This window comes from Coregonus lavaretus (assembly GCF_964263955.1).
Source record: "Coregonus lavaretus genome assembly, chromosome: 34".
NCBI classification, from domain to species: Eukaryota; Metazoa; Chordata; class Actinopteri; order Salmoniformes; family Salmonidae; genus Coregonus; species Coregonus lavaretus.
The window spans coordinates 34,833,048-34,849,123 of record NC_140021.1 but is presented as its reverse complement, the minus strand read 5'-3'; the positions used below and the strand labels follow the sequence as shown (position 1 = coordinate 34,849,123).

Sequence of the window (16,076 nt, the reverse complement as noted above, 5' to 3'; positions counted from 1 at the left end):
GTGTTGCTATGGTGACCAATGAGCTAAGATAAGGCGGGGATTTGCCTAGCAGTGATTTATAGATGGCCTGGAGCCAGTGGGTTTGGCGACGAATATGTAGTGAGGACCAGCCAACAAGAGCGTACAGGTCACAGTGGTGGGTATTATATGGGGCTTTGGAGACAAAACGGATGGCACTGTGATAGACAACATCCAATTTGCTGAGTAGAGTGTTGGAGGCTATTTTGTAAATGACATCGCCGAAGTCAAGGATCGGTAGGATAGTCAGTTTTACGAGGGCTTGTTTGGCAGCATGAGTGAAGGAGGCTTTGTTGCGAAATAGGAAACCGATTCTAGATTTAACTTTGGATTGGAGATTCTTAATGTGAGTCTGGAAGGAGAGTTTACAGTCTAACCAGACACCTAGATATTTGTAGTTGTCCACATACTCTAGGTCAGACCCGTCGAGAGTAGTGATTCTAGACGGGTGGGCGGGTGCAAGCAGCGTTCGGTTGAAGAGCATGCATTTAGTTTTACTAGTGTTTAAAAGCAGTTGGAGGCTACTGAAGGAGTGTTGTATGGAATTGAAGCTCGTTTGGAGGTTTGTTAACACAGTGTCCAATGAAGGGCCAGATGTATACAAAATGGTGTCGTATGCGTAGAGGTGGATCTGAGAATCACCAGCAGCGAGAAAAGAGTCGGCCCAAGAATTGAACCCTGTGGCACCCCCATAGAGACTGCCATAGGTCCAGACAACAGGCCCTCCGATTTGACACATTGAACTCTATCTGAGAAGTAGTTGGTGAACCAGGCGAGGCAGTCATTTGAGAAACCAAGGCTATTTAGTCTGCCAATAAGAATGCGGTGGTTGACAGAGTCGAAAGCCTTGGCCAGGTCAATGAAAACGGCTGCACAGTACTGTCTATTATCGATCGCGGTTATAATATCGTTTAGGACCTTGAGCGTGGCTGAAGTGCACCCATGACCAGCTCGGAAACCGGATTGCATAGCGGAGAAGGTACGGTGGGATTCGAAATGGTCGGTGATCTGTTTGTTGACTTGGCTTTCAAAAACTTTTGAAAGGCAGGGCAGGATGGATATGGGTCTGTAACAGTTTGGATCTAGAGTGTCACCCCCTTTGAAGAGGGGGATGACCGCGGCAGCTTTCCAATCTCTGGGGATCTCAGACATTACGAAAGAGAGGTTGAACAGGCTAGTAATAGGGGTTGCGACAATTTCGGCGGCTAGTTTTAGAAAGAAAGGGTCCAGATTGTCTAGCCCAGATGATTTGTAGGGGTCCAGATTTTGCAGCACTTTTAGAACATCAGCTGTCTGGATTTGTGTGAAGGAGAAGCGGGGGAGGCATGGGCAAGTTGCAGCGGAGGGTGCAGAGCTGGTGGCCGGGGTAGTGGTAGCCAGGTGGAAAGCATGGCCAGCCGTAGCAAAATGCTTGTTGAAATTCTCGATTATTGTAGATTTTTCGGTGGTGATAGTGTTTCCTAGCCTCAGTGCAGTGGGCAGCTGGGAGGAAGTGCTCTTATTTTCCATGGACTTTACAGTGTCCCAAAACTTTTTGGAGTTAGTGCTACAGGATGCAAATTTCTGTTTGAAAAAGTTAGCCTTTGCTTTCCTAACTGCTTGTGTATATTGGTTCCTAACTTCCCTGAAAAGTTGCATATCACGGGGGCTATTTGATGCTAATGCAGTACGCCACAGGATGTTTTTGTGCTGGTCAAGGGCAGTCAAGTCTGAGGAGAACCAGGGGCTATATCTGTTCTTAGTTCTGTATTTTTTGAATGGGGCATGTTTATTTAAGATTGAGAGGAAATTACTTTTAAAGAACAACCAGGCATCCTCTACTGACGGAATGAGATCTATATCCATCCAGGATACCTGGGCCAGGTCAATTAGGAAGGCCTGCTCGCTGAAGTGTTTTTGGGAGCGTTTGACAGTGATGAGGGGTGGTCGTTTGACCGCGGACCCGTTACGGACGCAGGCAATAAGGCAGTGATCGCTGAGATCCTGGTTGAAGACAGCGGAGGTGTATTTAGAGGGTAAGTTAGTCAGGATGATATCTATGAGGGTACCCATGTTTACGGATTTAGGGTTGTACCTGGTAGGTTCGTTGATAATTTGTGTGAGATTGAGGGCATCTAGTTTAGATTGTAGGATGGCCGGGGTGTTAAGCATATCCCAATTTAGGTCACCAAGCAGTACGAACTCTGAGGATAGATGGGGGGCAATCAATTCACATATGGTGTCCAGGGCACAGCTGGGGGCTGAGGGGGGTCTGTAGCAAGCGGCAACAGTGAGAGATTTATTTCTGGAAAGGTGGATTTTTAGAAGTAGAAGCTCAAACTGTTTGGGCACAGACCTGGATAGTATGATAGAGCTCTGCAGGCTATCTCTACAGTAGATTGCAACTCCACCCCCTTTGGCAGTTCTATCTAGACGGAAAATGTTATAGTTGGGGATGGAAATTTCAGAATTTTTGGTGGCCTTCCTAAGCCAGGATTCAGACACTGCTAGAACATCAGGGTTGGCGGAGTGTGCTAACGCAGTGAATAACTCAAACTTAGGAAGGAGGCTTCCGATATTTATGTGCAGAAAACCAATACTTTTACGGTTACAGAAGTCAACAAATGATAGCTCCTGGGGAGTAGGAGTGATACTGGGGGCTGCAGGGCCTGGGTTAGCCTCTACATCACCAGAGGAACAGAGGAGGACTAGAATAAGGATACGATATTATTCTTAGGGACGAAGCAAAGCGGAGTGCCTGGATACAGCCCTTAGCCGTGGTATATTGGCCATATACCACAAACCCCTGAGGTGCCTTATTGCTATTATAAACTGGTTACCAACGTAATTAGAGCAGTACAAATAAATGTTTTGTCATACCCGTGGTATACGGTCTGATATACCATGGCTGTCAGCCAATCAGCATTCAGGGTTCGAACCACCCAGACCATATACCACAGTTATGACAAAACATTACTTTTTACTGTTCTAAATACGTTGGTAACCAGTTTATAATAGCCAATATATCACGGCTAAAGGCTGTATCCAGGCACTCCGTGTTGCGTCGCGCATAAGAACAGCCCTTAACCGTGGTATATTGGCCATATACCATACCCCCTTGTGCCTTATTGCTTAATCATAGCAGTCAATCGAGTTAAATCGACATCCATTGATGGAAAATGATCTGGCGAGTTTAATAAGGGAAAATAATATTTTCTCTTGTCACATATTCTAATTCCTTTATTACGCCATGTCATAGCTTGCAATACATTTTATTTTGAGGAAACCCACATTTTGCTTTTAACGTCGTTACAAGTTACTATGATATTGCTTCTTAATTGGCTGGATAACGTTATGGAAAAAGGGTTTATTGTATAGATATGGCAACTCCTCTCTTGCTGTAAAAAAAAGAAGAAAAAGAAAAGCCTAGTTTTCAGCCCTTTTGGGCGGGTTTTGAGTGGTCATTGGGCTATACATTTTAGCTTGACCTGACAAGCCTGGTGAGCAGTGCTTGACTTGGACTGAAATAGTACTCATTTTGGGTGCCAGTACTGTTTATATTTAGGTGCAGGAGCTCCACAACACTTTTGAGATCATTTTCTATTAGAGGAACAGAACATTTTAGGTGCCGGTACTGGACTCAGGTGAGCTTCTGTCCAAGTCAAGTACTGGGGGTGAGAGAGGGACTGGCTTCTTACAAACATAAGTCATATTTTAATAGTAATCAGGCCTTAATTCGAGTAATAAAATATAGATATGACACTGCAACAATGTTTGATTTAGTCATAACATGGAGAAAAAAAATTGTTTTGCTCAATTAGACACCATTAATTTGGTATTTAGCTTGATGTGCTCCTTCTGCTGCCACTGGTATTGTAAGGAAGGCTTAGCTACTTCCTAGTAGGTGGAGTTTATTCATGCTGTGAATGACGGTTCGGCACTTCAGTGGTGCTTTTACTGTCAATAATTCCATTGAACCAATAGTGGGCTTTTATCCAGGTAGTCCCTCCCCTTAAACAGTTTTGCCAGGTTCTGATTGCAGACAGTATTACCGAAGATTGTTTATAACTAACCCAAGACAGACCACAGCCTGTAGTTTCAAATGGGAGCAAATGAATCAGAGTGGGCAGAACAAGCAAGGACGTGGGCAGAGCCAAGCACAAGCTAGCGAGATCCTATTATTGGGTTGCATGTTTCGTCACAATATTGTTTGTTTTGAACGTTCGTTTTGGACTGATGCCCGAATGAGCATTCTACTCAATGCATCATCAATAAGCGCTGATGAAGTTTTCATCAAAAGTGCATTACAGTGGCTTGGAAATACAATGACACAATAATTAGTACAAAACCTTTTGTCGTCGTCAGATTGACTTTAGATGCAATATAACGTTAGCTAAGATTGAGGGGAGGACACCGTTAGCATTGCTAGCTATTTTTGACAAACTTTGCTAGCTGATGACATTGCCATCTGTCTAAAGTACATTTGACGTCATGATAATGCTGCCAAGTTCCTTCCTACTAAATGTGACCATTTTAGCAACGTCATCGTATTTCCAGGCACTATAGTGTAATTTTGACTAAACAGTCGTTAGCCACCGTCCAGAATGACTGGCTTTATCACGACTTCAGACACCACGGAGGGCTGCTTGAGAACGTTCGTAACAATGGCATGACGTGACGGAGCTGCAACCAAATCAAGCCGTTCTGGTAGTTCCGGGTTGCGAGCATCGGAAACACAGATAGAACAATGAGACAGATATCTCACCGGATGTATAATTGTGAAGCATCCGCTTGGCGAGTGGCCGGCAGTTGGAGAAAATGGAACGAGATGGATTTTGGCCGACATTCTGCTAATTTTCTCATCGATTAAACATTTGATCTCAATACAGTTTTCTGGTTAATGTTGTACACAGAAAATAACAACCTCTGTTTAACAGACGATATTATTGCTTGACTTATATCCTTTATCTATGAATGAACAAGCACGGTCTATCATATTGCTCGTTGATTGCGAACTAACAGTTTTGGACGTGGCTGACTAACCTCACATAGCCAGGTAATGAATAGATCTAGTGGCTCACTACCGCCATCTGCTCGGTGAATTTCGAGATTACACCATGAAATAGCACTGTGCATTTACAATGATTCATGTTAGTTGGAAAGTCGATTATGCCGGCTCCTTACTGTAATGTCATTATGCAATTACTGATTTGCAAATACAGAGCACAACCATGCACAGAACGCAACTTTTTCCATCCAGAACTAAATTTGCTTGCTATTGTGACATCATGGTGATCTCTCGTATTGGCTCGTTCTAGCAACATTTGCATATTTCAATTAGGAAACGTCTACTCTGAAGTGCACGTGTGCAATAACTACATTCGCCCTTGTACTCCTTCCAAACAACATAATTTTTTAAAACTTTGGCAAAGGACAAAGTCCACAAAACTTAGTCCAATCTGTTCATAACAGATTGTATTTTTGGGAACAGAAAACTGTATTGAGATCAAATGTTTCACCGATGATAAAATTTGCTGAATTTTGTCCAAAATCCAAACGGATGCTTCAGAATTATACATGTGGCGAAACGTCTGTCTCAGGCTCATTGTTCTATCTGTGGGATTATCAAAGAGTTTCTATTATATTGACAAGGTATTCGCGTGAACGCTCTAACAATGGAAATACATGGAAGGCAGGCAGAATCAGATGGGACCCTTCTAGCCAATGAGAGGGCAGATACGCTTGTAAACAACAGCACAACTCCAATATAACGTTTTTATTATTTTTTGCCGAAATGCCACGTGCCAACTTATATTCGATAAAATAAGCCTCATGTAGCAAATTAGCAATTAACATTTTTGTTGACCAAATTTGACACTCATTGACACTCTCATTGGCTTCGTGGTCTTATTTTCGTGGACAGATTCCGGGGGAGTAAACGCTCTCGCTTTGCGTTTTGTAGTCATTACCCGTTCTGCTGGCAGCAGCTCATTATGCTGGCATTGCAAACACGGTTTTCTTTCCTTCAAAATAAGAGTCACCCTGCAAAGACGATGGAAATATATTTAAGGAATTTCCCTTTAATAATACATTTAAATATATATTAATGTAATTACTCAATAGAATCGGTAGAATTAAACTAGATCTCTTCTGGTGGGCAACAGGTCTAATGCCGTGTTCACATGCTATCGGAAACTCGGAACCTCCAAGTTAAAATGAAAGTAAGATATTTGCGTAGAGCTTCCTATTGGATGATTCTGATACTTTCCAAGTGGGAAACTCAGGATCATCTTTCTACAACGAGTTAGCAAATCAGAAATTTCAGAGTTTCCTACTTCCGACTAGCACGTGAACGCGGCATTATACATAGTGCTGCTGGCACCTTACTCCGCTCCCACCATAGCTCTCAATGCAATATACTGTATATCACAGGAAGTTAATTAATAATTAATAATATTAATTAATTAATATGCCATTTAGCAGACGCTTTTATCCAAAGCGACTTACAGTCATGCGTGCATACATTTTTGTGTATGGGTGGTCCCGGGGATCGAACCCACTACCTTGGCGTTACAAGCGCTGTGCTCTACCAGTTGAGCTACAGAGGACCACAAGTTGGTGGCACCTTTAATTGGGGAGGATGGGCTTGTGGTAATGGCTGGAGCGTAATAGGTGGAATGGTATTCCATTCCATTTACTCTGTTCCAGCCATTATTATGAGCTGTCCTCCCCTCAGCAACCTCCACTGCTAAATGGGATACTTATTGTGTTGTAGAGATTTATTTGTACTACCATCTCATATAAACTGGGGTGGGAAATACTCAGTAAGGTCTCTACTAACCAAACATGGTTACTTTTTGAGGGGGACTGTGTCGCACGGCCTGCTGCTGGCTTTTTTTCACTCCGCCCCCTCGCTAGCCACAGGTTGACAGTTGTTGTCATGAATCTTGCCCTGCAGGCAGAGCTAAGCGATTTCCGCTAGATAGATCAGCTGCAAAGTCAACATTGGCTATATCGTAAAATTCATGACAACAAAAATGAGCTTTTTGATCTTAATTTAAGGTTAGCAGTGTGGTTAAGGTTAGGTTTCAAATCAGTTAGGGTTAGGTTTAAAAGGACTTTGTGGCTGTGACAGCTAGTGACCACTGAGCAGAGCTGCCACCAGGGCAAGATTCATGTCAATAAATGCCAACATGCCTGGGGTGGAAAAATCCTCAGTAGGGTCTCTACTAACTTTTTGAGGGGGACTGTGTCACACAGCATGCTGCTGGCCCCTTTTCCACCCCTCCATAGCCCCCAATGCAATACACTGTAATACACTGTACATGGGATACATATTGGGTTGTAGAGAGACATTTTTTGTAACTGTGTCAGCTAAGTGGGATCGGGAAATACTCAGTAGGGTCTTTACTAACCAAATGTGTTAAGTTTTTGAGGTGGACTGTGTTACATGGCCTGCTGCTGGCTTTTCTCTGCCCCCTATCTGGTTAGTAGAGAGCCTACTGAGTATTTCCCATCCCACTAAGCTGATACAGGAAGTAAAGTAGTTTTTCTCTACATCCCAATATTCTCAACATACCAGTGTCAACATTGTATTTTTTTCATTTTTGGTTTAAAAAAAATCTTTAAACAAATCTTTAAATTCGTTTTCATCAATTACTAATTGCCTTTCTTGATGCCAAAATAAAAGTGGCCCTTGATTAAATTGCAATATCCTTTTAAACAGCGAATATTACAATGTGTTCAAATGTGGGCTTTTATTTTGAAGGTTTTGTCATTGCTATACGAAAAAGATGTCATAATTTGTGCTGCTGGCAGAATAGTAGTGCAGACATTAGAAAAGGGAAACAATACAGTAAGTATTCGGTTTTCAAACTGTCTTTGCTGGCAAATCGATTATTGTTACAATTTATAGGGTGGTTAGCTGGTCACTAGCTAGCTGTTGTGAATCCTTGCTGATTTTGCTAGTGATCAATGCCGGGAACACCTCATAGCCTGTCAGCTGGCTAGCTAACGTTAGCTAGGTTATGGCTAGCTAACGTTAGCTAGGTTACGTCTAAAATGTTCGACATTGATTATCTCCGTTTCTATTTAGCTAGAACAATTTGTGAACATCTTGCAAATTATTCTCCAGTGCTGGGTTTCCGAAAAGCATCGTAGCACTAAGAACATATTTTGTCCATTTAGTTTCAATGGAATGAATATGATTTTAGTGCTAATATGCTTTTGGAAACCCAGCCCTGGTTTTTGTTTAATTCTCATATGGGTGTTGTTACTTGTTTGTTTAGGTTGTTGTCATCATGGCAGACCCTTGGAAAGAATGCATGGACCACTGCCTTGAGGTGACCAAAGAGGCTGGGAAGGTGAGAAAACAGCATAATACCCTACTAGCTAGGTCACAGTGAATAATATTACGTTATGGCAGGGATCATCAACTAGATTCAGCCGCGGGCCGATTTTTTCTTGAGCGGATAGTCAGGGGGCCAGAACATACACTACCGGTCAAAAGTTTTAGAACACCTACTCATTCAAGGGTTTTTCTTTATTTTTTACTATTTTCTACATTGTAGAATAATAGTGAAGACATCAAAACTATAAAATATACTGCAAACGTTGGTATGATGTTACTTAGAACCTTCCTTTTTATTCTTGTGCAGTGACACCATAGTCTGAATATTGATATTGGTCATTCCTATGTTGAGGACGTTACCTTTATCACTGTCTGGTTCATGTGGTAACCAAAAAATGGTTCATTTTCAATTAATTTGTGAATATTTCGAAAAACATAATTTCACTATGACGTTATGGGGTATTGTACGAAGGCAAGTGACCAAACAAAATCTCAGTTTAATCCATTTTAAATTCAGGCTGTAACACAACAAAATGTGAAAAAAGTAAAGGGGTGTGAATACTCTCTGAAGGCACTATTATGCGTAGGAATACTTTGGAACAGATGTCCTAAATAAAAAATCACTTGGAGCTGATTTGCTGATTTTTACGGTCTTCCTGTCCAACAATTTCATTTTTTCCCTCAACTTTTTTATTTTGCCCAGAAGACTTGTGTGGCCAAAAAAAATTGCACGTGGGACGCCAGTTGGGGAACCCTGCCTTATGGTCTATCAATGCCTTGTAGTCTATCATAATGGGCTATCATACTCTCATCAGGGTGTTGTGTTTATATAAACCATTATAATGAAAACATTACAGTAATGAAACAATGATCTGTCATCACCCAAGTGGGTGCAACAAATTGGTGGTGGAAGAGGTGAGTTTCCTGCCTTACTATATAAAGCGCTTTGAGCACTGTACTGTATGTAGATCCAAACAATTATTGTGATTATTATCATCCTTATTTAATCCCTCCTGAGACTAGCTGGCTGACACTCTCTCTCTCATGTCTCTCTCGTCTCTCTCTGTCAGATGATCCGAGAAGCGTTGCAGAAGGACATCTCAATCATGCAGAAGAGCTCTCCTGTGGACCTGGTCACTGAGACCGACCAGAAGGTGGAGCAGGTCATCATCTCCTCCATCAAGGAGAGGTTCCCCACACACAGGTACAGTAGCTCACTGCGGGGCCTCAAAGCCTGGACCACCACTCACCTTTATCATTTGCTGCTTTAGAGATAAATAGTATTTTTCTTTAGTGTTCCCAGCTGACTTGGATCAAATACATAAATAAAATGCTTGCGCTTGATTTAGCTTGTGTGGTATAATGGAACCCAATTCAATAGTCCCAAAAGTGCAAATTATGCCCACCTTGCATGCAGGTCAAGCTAAATCAAGCACATGTCAATTATTTGAAAGTATTTGCATTTGATCCAGGTCTTGTTCCTAAGCTCCTGAAAGGTGCTGTACTGTGCTTCTGTTTCTGATATTATCCAACATCTTCTCTTGAATTCTTCTTTCACCAGTTTTATAGGTGAAGAGTCTGTAGCCGCGGGAGCACCCAGCATCCTAACTGATAATCCCACCTGGATCATCGACCCCATTGATGGGACCACCAACTTTGTCCACAGGTGCTGCACGGTGTTACAGTTCTGTATTGCACACATGCCCCATCATATAGCCTAACATATGAAGAAAGCATCGAATGTCCTCATAACCAGAAAAGCTATAGCCTCCTACATCAATAGTATTTTTCTTTGCCATAGTTAGCTCCATATTAAAATAGCTATTTTTAACAAGATTTTTCCTGGAGTAACCTCAAGGGTTGGAGAAAAGGGTTTTAATAGAAATGGATTCTCATTTGCTTAGTTCCTCTAGGAATTCACTTATTTAATGCCTTAACACATTTTCTATTTTCTTTTAAGTCAGATTCCCCTTTGTGTCTGTGTCGATTGGCTTTGCTGTAAAGAAAGAGGTAAAGGTTTTCTGTGTTTGGCAACGTCATGAGATTTACAACACAGTAATAACTGAGTAGCAGGAATTCAGTAGGTTTTGTTGTCTTATTTCTGCAGTAGAAGTTTTGACTTTGTAGAAAATTCAACTTTGCATTTTAAGTCAAACTTCTCTCTTTGCTATGTCTTTGACTCAGATAGAGTTTGGCATTGTCTACAGCTGCCAAGAGGACAAGATGTACACAGCACGGAAGGGGAAAGGGTCATTCTGTAACGGAGAACCCATCAAAGTGTCTGGGCAGGAAGGTATGTTTTACAGCCTTTGTCTGTCTGGCTGAGCCCATGTGTTGCAGTTGAGATAATATCCACTAGGTAGAGTCATTCACCAAACATCAGGGCCGGTATTCATAAAGCGTTCTAGAGTAGGAGTGTTGATCCAGGGTCTGGTCCCCCCCCGTCCATTTAATCGTCGTCATTATGATCTAAAAGGTTAGTTAAACTGATCCTAGATCATCACTACTCTTAATTTGAGCGTTGTGCCTTCAAAATGGTCTGTCAGAACAGCTATTAGGAATCAATTGATCATGATAACATTAGGAAGATATACAGATTAATTGTATCTCATTTTGTTGTATAAGAATTAGTTTGGTTAGCATTATGCTAGTTTGTTGTGTATAATGGATTCAATGAGTGGTCATGACTCATGACACTCTCTCTGTGTAGACATCACCAAGTCCTTGGTCCTGACAGAGATGGGCTTTAAGAAAGATCCAGAGCACTTCAAAACCATGATGGGCAACATCGAGACAATCCTCACCATCCCTGTACACGGGTAAACATTACTTCCCACAGTCTCTGTTTAAACATCATCTCAATATTGTGAGCTTATAATGCATCAAACATCAACGAGGCCACAGAAAGAGAGCTGTTTAATATAGTAATATATGCCATTTAGCAGGCGTTTTTATCCAAAGCGACTTACAGTAAGTAGTGCATCCATACAGTGGGAATCGAACGCACGACCATGGCATTGCAAGTGCCATGCTCTACCCACTGAGCCACACATTATGTTGTTTGATGACTTACAGTGGTTTAGATATGTATAAGGCTAACAGGCAAATGTTGCTACCGTAGCATCCGCTCGCCGGGGAGTGCGGCGGTCAACATGTGCCTGGTGGCGTGCGGAGCGGCTGATGCTTACTACCACATGGGAATCCACTGCTGGGATATGGCTGGAGGAGCTGCCATCATTAGAGAGGCTGGGGGTGTCATCATGGACATCTCAGGTGAATCACTGTGCACTGCAGCGATGCTATCTACATACACTACCAGTCAAAAGTTTGGACACATCTACTCATTCAAGTGTTTTCTTTATTTCTACAATTTTTTACATTGTAGAATAATAGTGAAGACATCAAAACTATGAAATAACACATATGGAATCATGTAGTAACCAAAAAAGTGTTAAACAAATGAAAATATATTTTATATTTGAGATTCTTCAAATAGCCACCCTTTGCCTTGATGACAGCTTTGCAAACTCTTGGCATTCTCTCAACCAGCTTCAGCTGGCATGCTTTTCCAACAGTCTTGAAGGAGTTCCCGCATATGCTGAGCTCTTGTTGGCTGCTTTTCCTTCACTCTGCGGTCCGACTCATCCAAAACCATCTCAATTGGGTTGAGGTCGGGGGATTGTGGAGGCCAGGTCATCTAATGCAGCACTCATCACTCTCCTTCTTGGTAAATTAGCCCTTACACAGCCTGGAGGTGTGTTGGGTCATTGTCCTGTTGAAAAACAAATGATAGTCCCACTAAGCCCAAACCAGATGGGATGGCGTATCGCTGCAGAATGCTGTGGTAGTCATGCTGGTGAATTCTAAATAAATCACAGACAGTGTCACCAGCAAAGCACCCACACGATAACACCTCCTCCTCCATGCTTTACGGTGGGAAGTACACATGCAGAGATCATCCGTTCACCCACACCACGTCTCACAAAGACATAGTGGTTGGAACCAAAAATCTCAAATTTGGACTCCAGACCAATGGACACATTTCCACCGGTCTAATGTCCATTGCTCGTGTTTCTTGGCCCAAGCAAGTCTCTTCTTATTATTGGTGTCATTTAGTAGTGGTTTCTTTGCAGCAATTCGACCATGAAGGCCTGATCAACACAGTTAACTCTGAACAGTTGATGTTGAGATGTGTCTGTTACTTGAACTCTGTGAAGCATTTATTTGGGCTGCATTTTCTGAGGCTGGTAACTCTAATGAACTTATCCTCTGCAGCAGAGGTAACTCTGGGTCTTCCATTCCTGTGTCGGTCCTCATGAGAGCCAGTTTCATCATAGCGCTTGATGGTTTTTGCGACTGCACTTGAAGAAACTTTCAAAGTTCTTCAAATGTTCCGTATTGACTGACCTTCATGTCTTTATGATGGACTGTCGTTTCTCTTTGCTTATTTGAGCGGTTCTTGCCATAATACGGACTTGGTCTTTTACTAAATAGGGCTATCTTCTGTAACTTTTAAGATGGCATACCTGTTAATTGAAATGCATTCCAGGTGACTTCCTCATTAAGCTGGTGGAGAGAATGCAAAGAATGTGCAAAGCTGTCATCAAGGCAAGGGTGGCTATTTGAAGAATCTAAAATATATTTGGATTTGTTTAACACTTTTTTGGTTACTACATGATTCCATATGTGTTATTTGATAGTTTTGATGTCTTCACTATTATTCTACAATGTAGAAAATAGTCAAAATAAAGAAAAACCCTTGAATGAGTAGGTGTGTCCAAACCTTTGACTGGTACTGTAGTTGTTACCAGGAAGTGGCGGGCTTCTGAAGAAGTGGTGTGCATTGTAGATGGTACATGATCAAGGCCTCCAGGTCATGAGTAAATCATTTTATTGATCTTAGGAATTATATTTCACCATCTTAAAGTTCTCAATGAGGTTAAAATGAGTAACACTGGGTACTTGCTATAACATGGGTCTATTTTATTGTTGTCCTACCCAGGAGGTCCGTTTGACCTGATGTCCAGGAGGCTGATCATTGCCAGCAGCAGAACCATCGCAGAGCGCCTCTCCCAGGTGATCAAAGAATTCCCCGTAGGAAGGGACGACACCGAGGTCTAGAGTACCATCACACGCACACACAGATGGACAGACGGACGGCTGCAGATGCATGCACACACAGCCGGAAGCACGTGCACACACACACACACATACACACGTTTAGATAAGGCAGGTCGGGATCCTCTCTGCGTCTTAACTGTTAAACTGGTGGTATTAACCTTTCTCTGAATGCACCTCAGTGGATTTGCGAAAACCTATCAATGAAGACCAACTTTATTAATTTAATTTACTGTTAGCCACTCAAAGGCTTTGACTTGCATCTCATTTTATTTGGGCATTTAAGTGAGAACAAGATTAGGAAATGTGGTCATTGTAGACCAAGCCATTTTCTGTCTCAATGATACACTACATGGCCAAAGGGATGTGGACAACACTTCAAATTAGTGGATTCGGCTATTTCAGCCACACTCGTTGCTGACAGGTGTTTAAAATCAAGCACACAGCCACGCAATCTCCATAGAGAAACATTGGCAGTAGAATGGCCTTACTGAAGATCTGTGACTTTCAACGTGGCACTGTCATAGGATGCCATCTTTCCAAGAAGTTAGTTTGTAAAAATTCTGCCCTGCTAGAGCTGCCCCGGTCAACTGTAAGTGCTGTTATTGTGAAGTGGAAACGTCTAGGAGCATCAACGGCTCAGCCGCGAAGTGGTAGGCCACACAAGCTCACAGAACGGGACCGCCGAGTGCTGAAGCGCGTAGCTCGCCAAAATAATCTGTCCTCGGTTGCAACACTCACTACCGAGTTCCAAACTGCCTCTGGAAGCAACGTCAGCACAATAACTGTTCGTTGGGAGCTTCATGACATGGGTTTCCGTGGCCGAGCAGCCGCACACAAGCCTAAGATCACCATGCGCAATGCCAAGTGTCGGCTGGAGTGGTGTAAAGCTCGCCACCATTGGACTCTGGAGTAGTGGAAACGCGTTCTCTGGAGTGATGAATCATGCTTCACCATCTGGCAGTCCGATGGACGAATCTGGGTTTGGCAGATGCCAGGAGAACGCTACCTGCCCCAATGCATAGTGCCACTGTAAATAATGGTCTGGGGCTGTTTTTCATGGTTCGGGCTAAGCCCCTTAGTTCCAGTGAAGGGAAATCTTAATGCTACAGCATACAATGACTTTCTAGACGATTCTGTGCTTCCTGTTTCAGCATGACAATGCCCCTGTGCACAAAGTGGGGTCCATACAGAAATGGTTTGTCGAGATCAGTGTGGAAGAACTTGACCTGCCTGCACAGAGCCCTGACCTCAACCCCATTGAACACCTTTGGGATTAATTGGAACGCCGACTGCGAGCCAGGCCTAATCGCCCAACATCAGTGCCCGACCTCACTAATGCTCTTGTGGCTGAATGGAAGCATGTCCCTGCAGTAATGTTCCAACATCTAGTGGAAAGCCTTCCCAGAAGAGTGGAGGATGTTATAGCATCAAAGGGGGGACCAACTCCATATTAATGGAGTTGGTCCCCCCTTTAATGCCCATGACTTTGGAATGAGATGTTCAACATATGTCCACATACTTTTGGTCATGTGGTGTAAGTTGCATAATTTAAGTAACCTCATCAGTATATAGCTTCCTTGACTGTTTTAGAATCTTGAGTTACAAAGACATCTATTGACTTTTCACAAAATATATAGGAATATCTGTATTTATTTAGATTTGAATTGTAATTGTTTTCCTACTCTATTACAGTACTAAATACTGTATATGTTATGTGTTGTGAGGTATATTTATTTATTGCAAGTATAGGTATAAATGTTTTACTTTGAACTCCCGAGTGGCGCAGTGGTCTAAGGCACTGCATCGCAGTGCTAGCTGTGCCACTAGAGATCCTGGTTCGAGTCCAGGCTCTGTCGCAGCTGGCCGCGACCGGGAGACCCATGGGCGGCGCACAATTGGTCCAGCGTCGTCCAAGGTAGGGGAGGGTTTGGCCGGCAGGGATGTGGGTTCGTTTCCCACGGGGGGGCAGTATGACAAAAACAAACACGTATGCATTCACTAACTGTAAGTCGCTCTGGATAAGAGCGTCTGCTAAATGACTAAAATGTAAATGTAAATGTAAACACAAGCTTTCGCAATAACTTTTTACCCCCATTTATTATTTAACCAACCTCTTATATTTGGAGTGACCATACATTGAAGCCTCACTCCCAGAGAACATACCATGTTGGTTTGCTACCTGACGTTAACTTATAAGCCATAAAGAGTATTGCAGATATCTTACTATGAGCGTAGCTTTGTATGGTTTAATGACAAAATAAAGACATGTTTTGAGAAGTAATGTTTTCTTAGGATGTGTGAAGAGGGAAGTCATTGCTATACTAATAATGATATTGCCACACATTTCTTCATGAATAACTGATGTGTATAGATTTATTTATTTTGTGCCTTATATAGTAGCTGTTGTCTGTGATAACTGTGAGGTGGAAAAAATATCTTCACATCACATAATCAGTAATTTAAAAGAAGCCAATGCCCAAACAGGAAAGTCACAAGAGACGAGAATCTGTAGCCATGGTTAGTTATCACAGGGGAAGGCTAAGAACCACGTTGTCTGCCAGAACTGTCGCCTGTGACTTTATAGCTAAAACCAATTAGTTTTACAGCC

General features: G+C 42.4%; 1 protein-coding gene across 1 annotated transcript; it reads left to right on the top strand.

The window, feature by feature from the left end:
* Positions 1-7,785: 7,785 nt before the first annotated feature.
* On the top strand, positions 7,786-15,745 carry LOC311109433 (inositol monophosphatase 1-like). The gene is made up of 9 exons (XM_084152325.1): positions 7,786-7,852; positions 8,286-8,360; positions 9,418-9,551; positions 9,909-10,013; positions 10,312-10,357; positions 10,532-10,640; positions 11,058-11,166; positions 11,469-11,620; positions 13,350-15,745. The coding sequence occupies exons 2-9, from the start codon at positions 8,298-8,300 to the stop codon at positions 13,466-13,468; spliced, it is 837 nt and encodes a 278-aa protein (XP_084008451.1). The 5' UTR covers positions 7,786-7,852; positions 8,286-8,297; the 3' UTR covers positions 13,469-15,745.
* Positions 15,746-16,076: the final 331 nt, after the last annotated feature.

Coding starts and splice junctions, on each gene's coding strand:
- LOC311109433 (XM_084152325.1), top strand. CDS start 8,298: ATGGCAGACCCTTGGAAAGAATGCATGGACCACTGCCTTGAGGTGACC. Junction 10,358..10,531: donor GCTTTGCTGTAAAGAAAGAG/GTAAAGGTTTTC, acceptor TCTTTGACTCAG/ATAGAGTTTGGCATTGTCTA. Junction 10,641..11,057: donor CAAAGTGTCTGGGCAGGAAG/GTATGTTTTACA, acceptor CTCTCTGTGTAG/ACATCACCAAGTCCTTGGTC.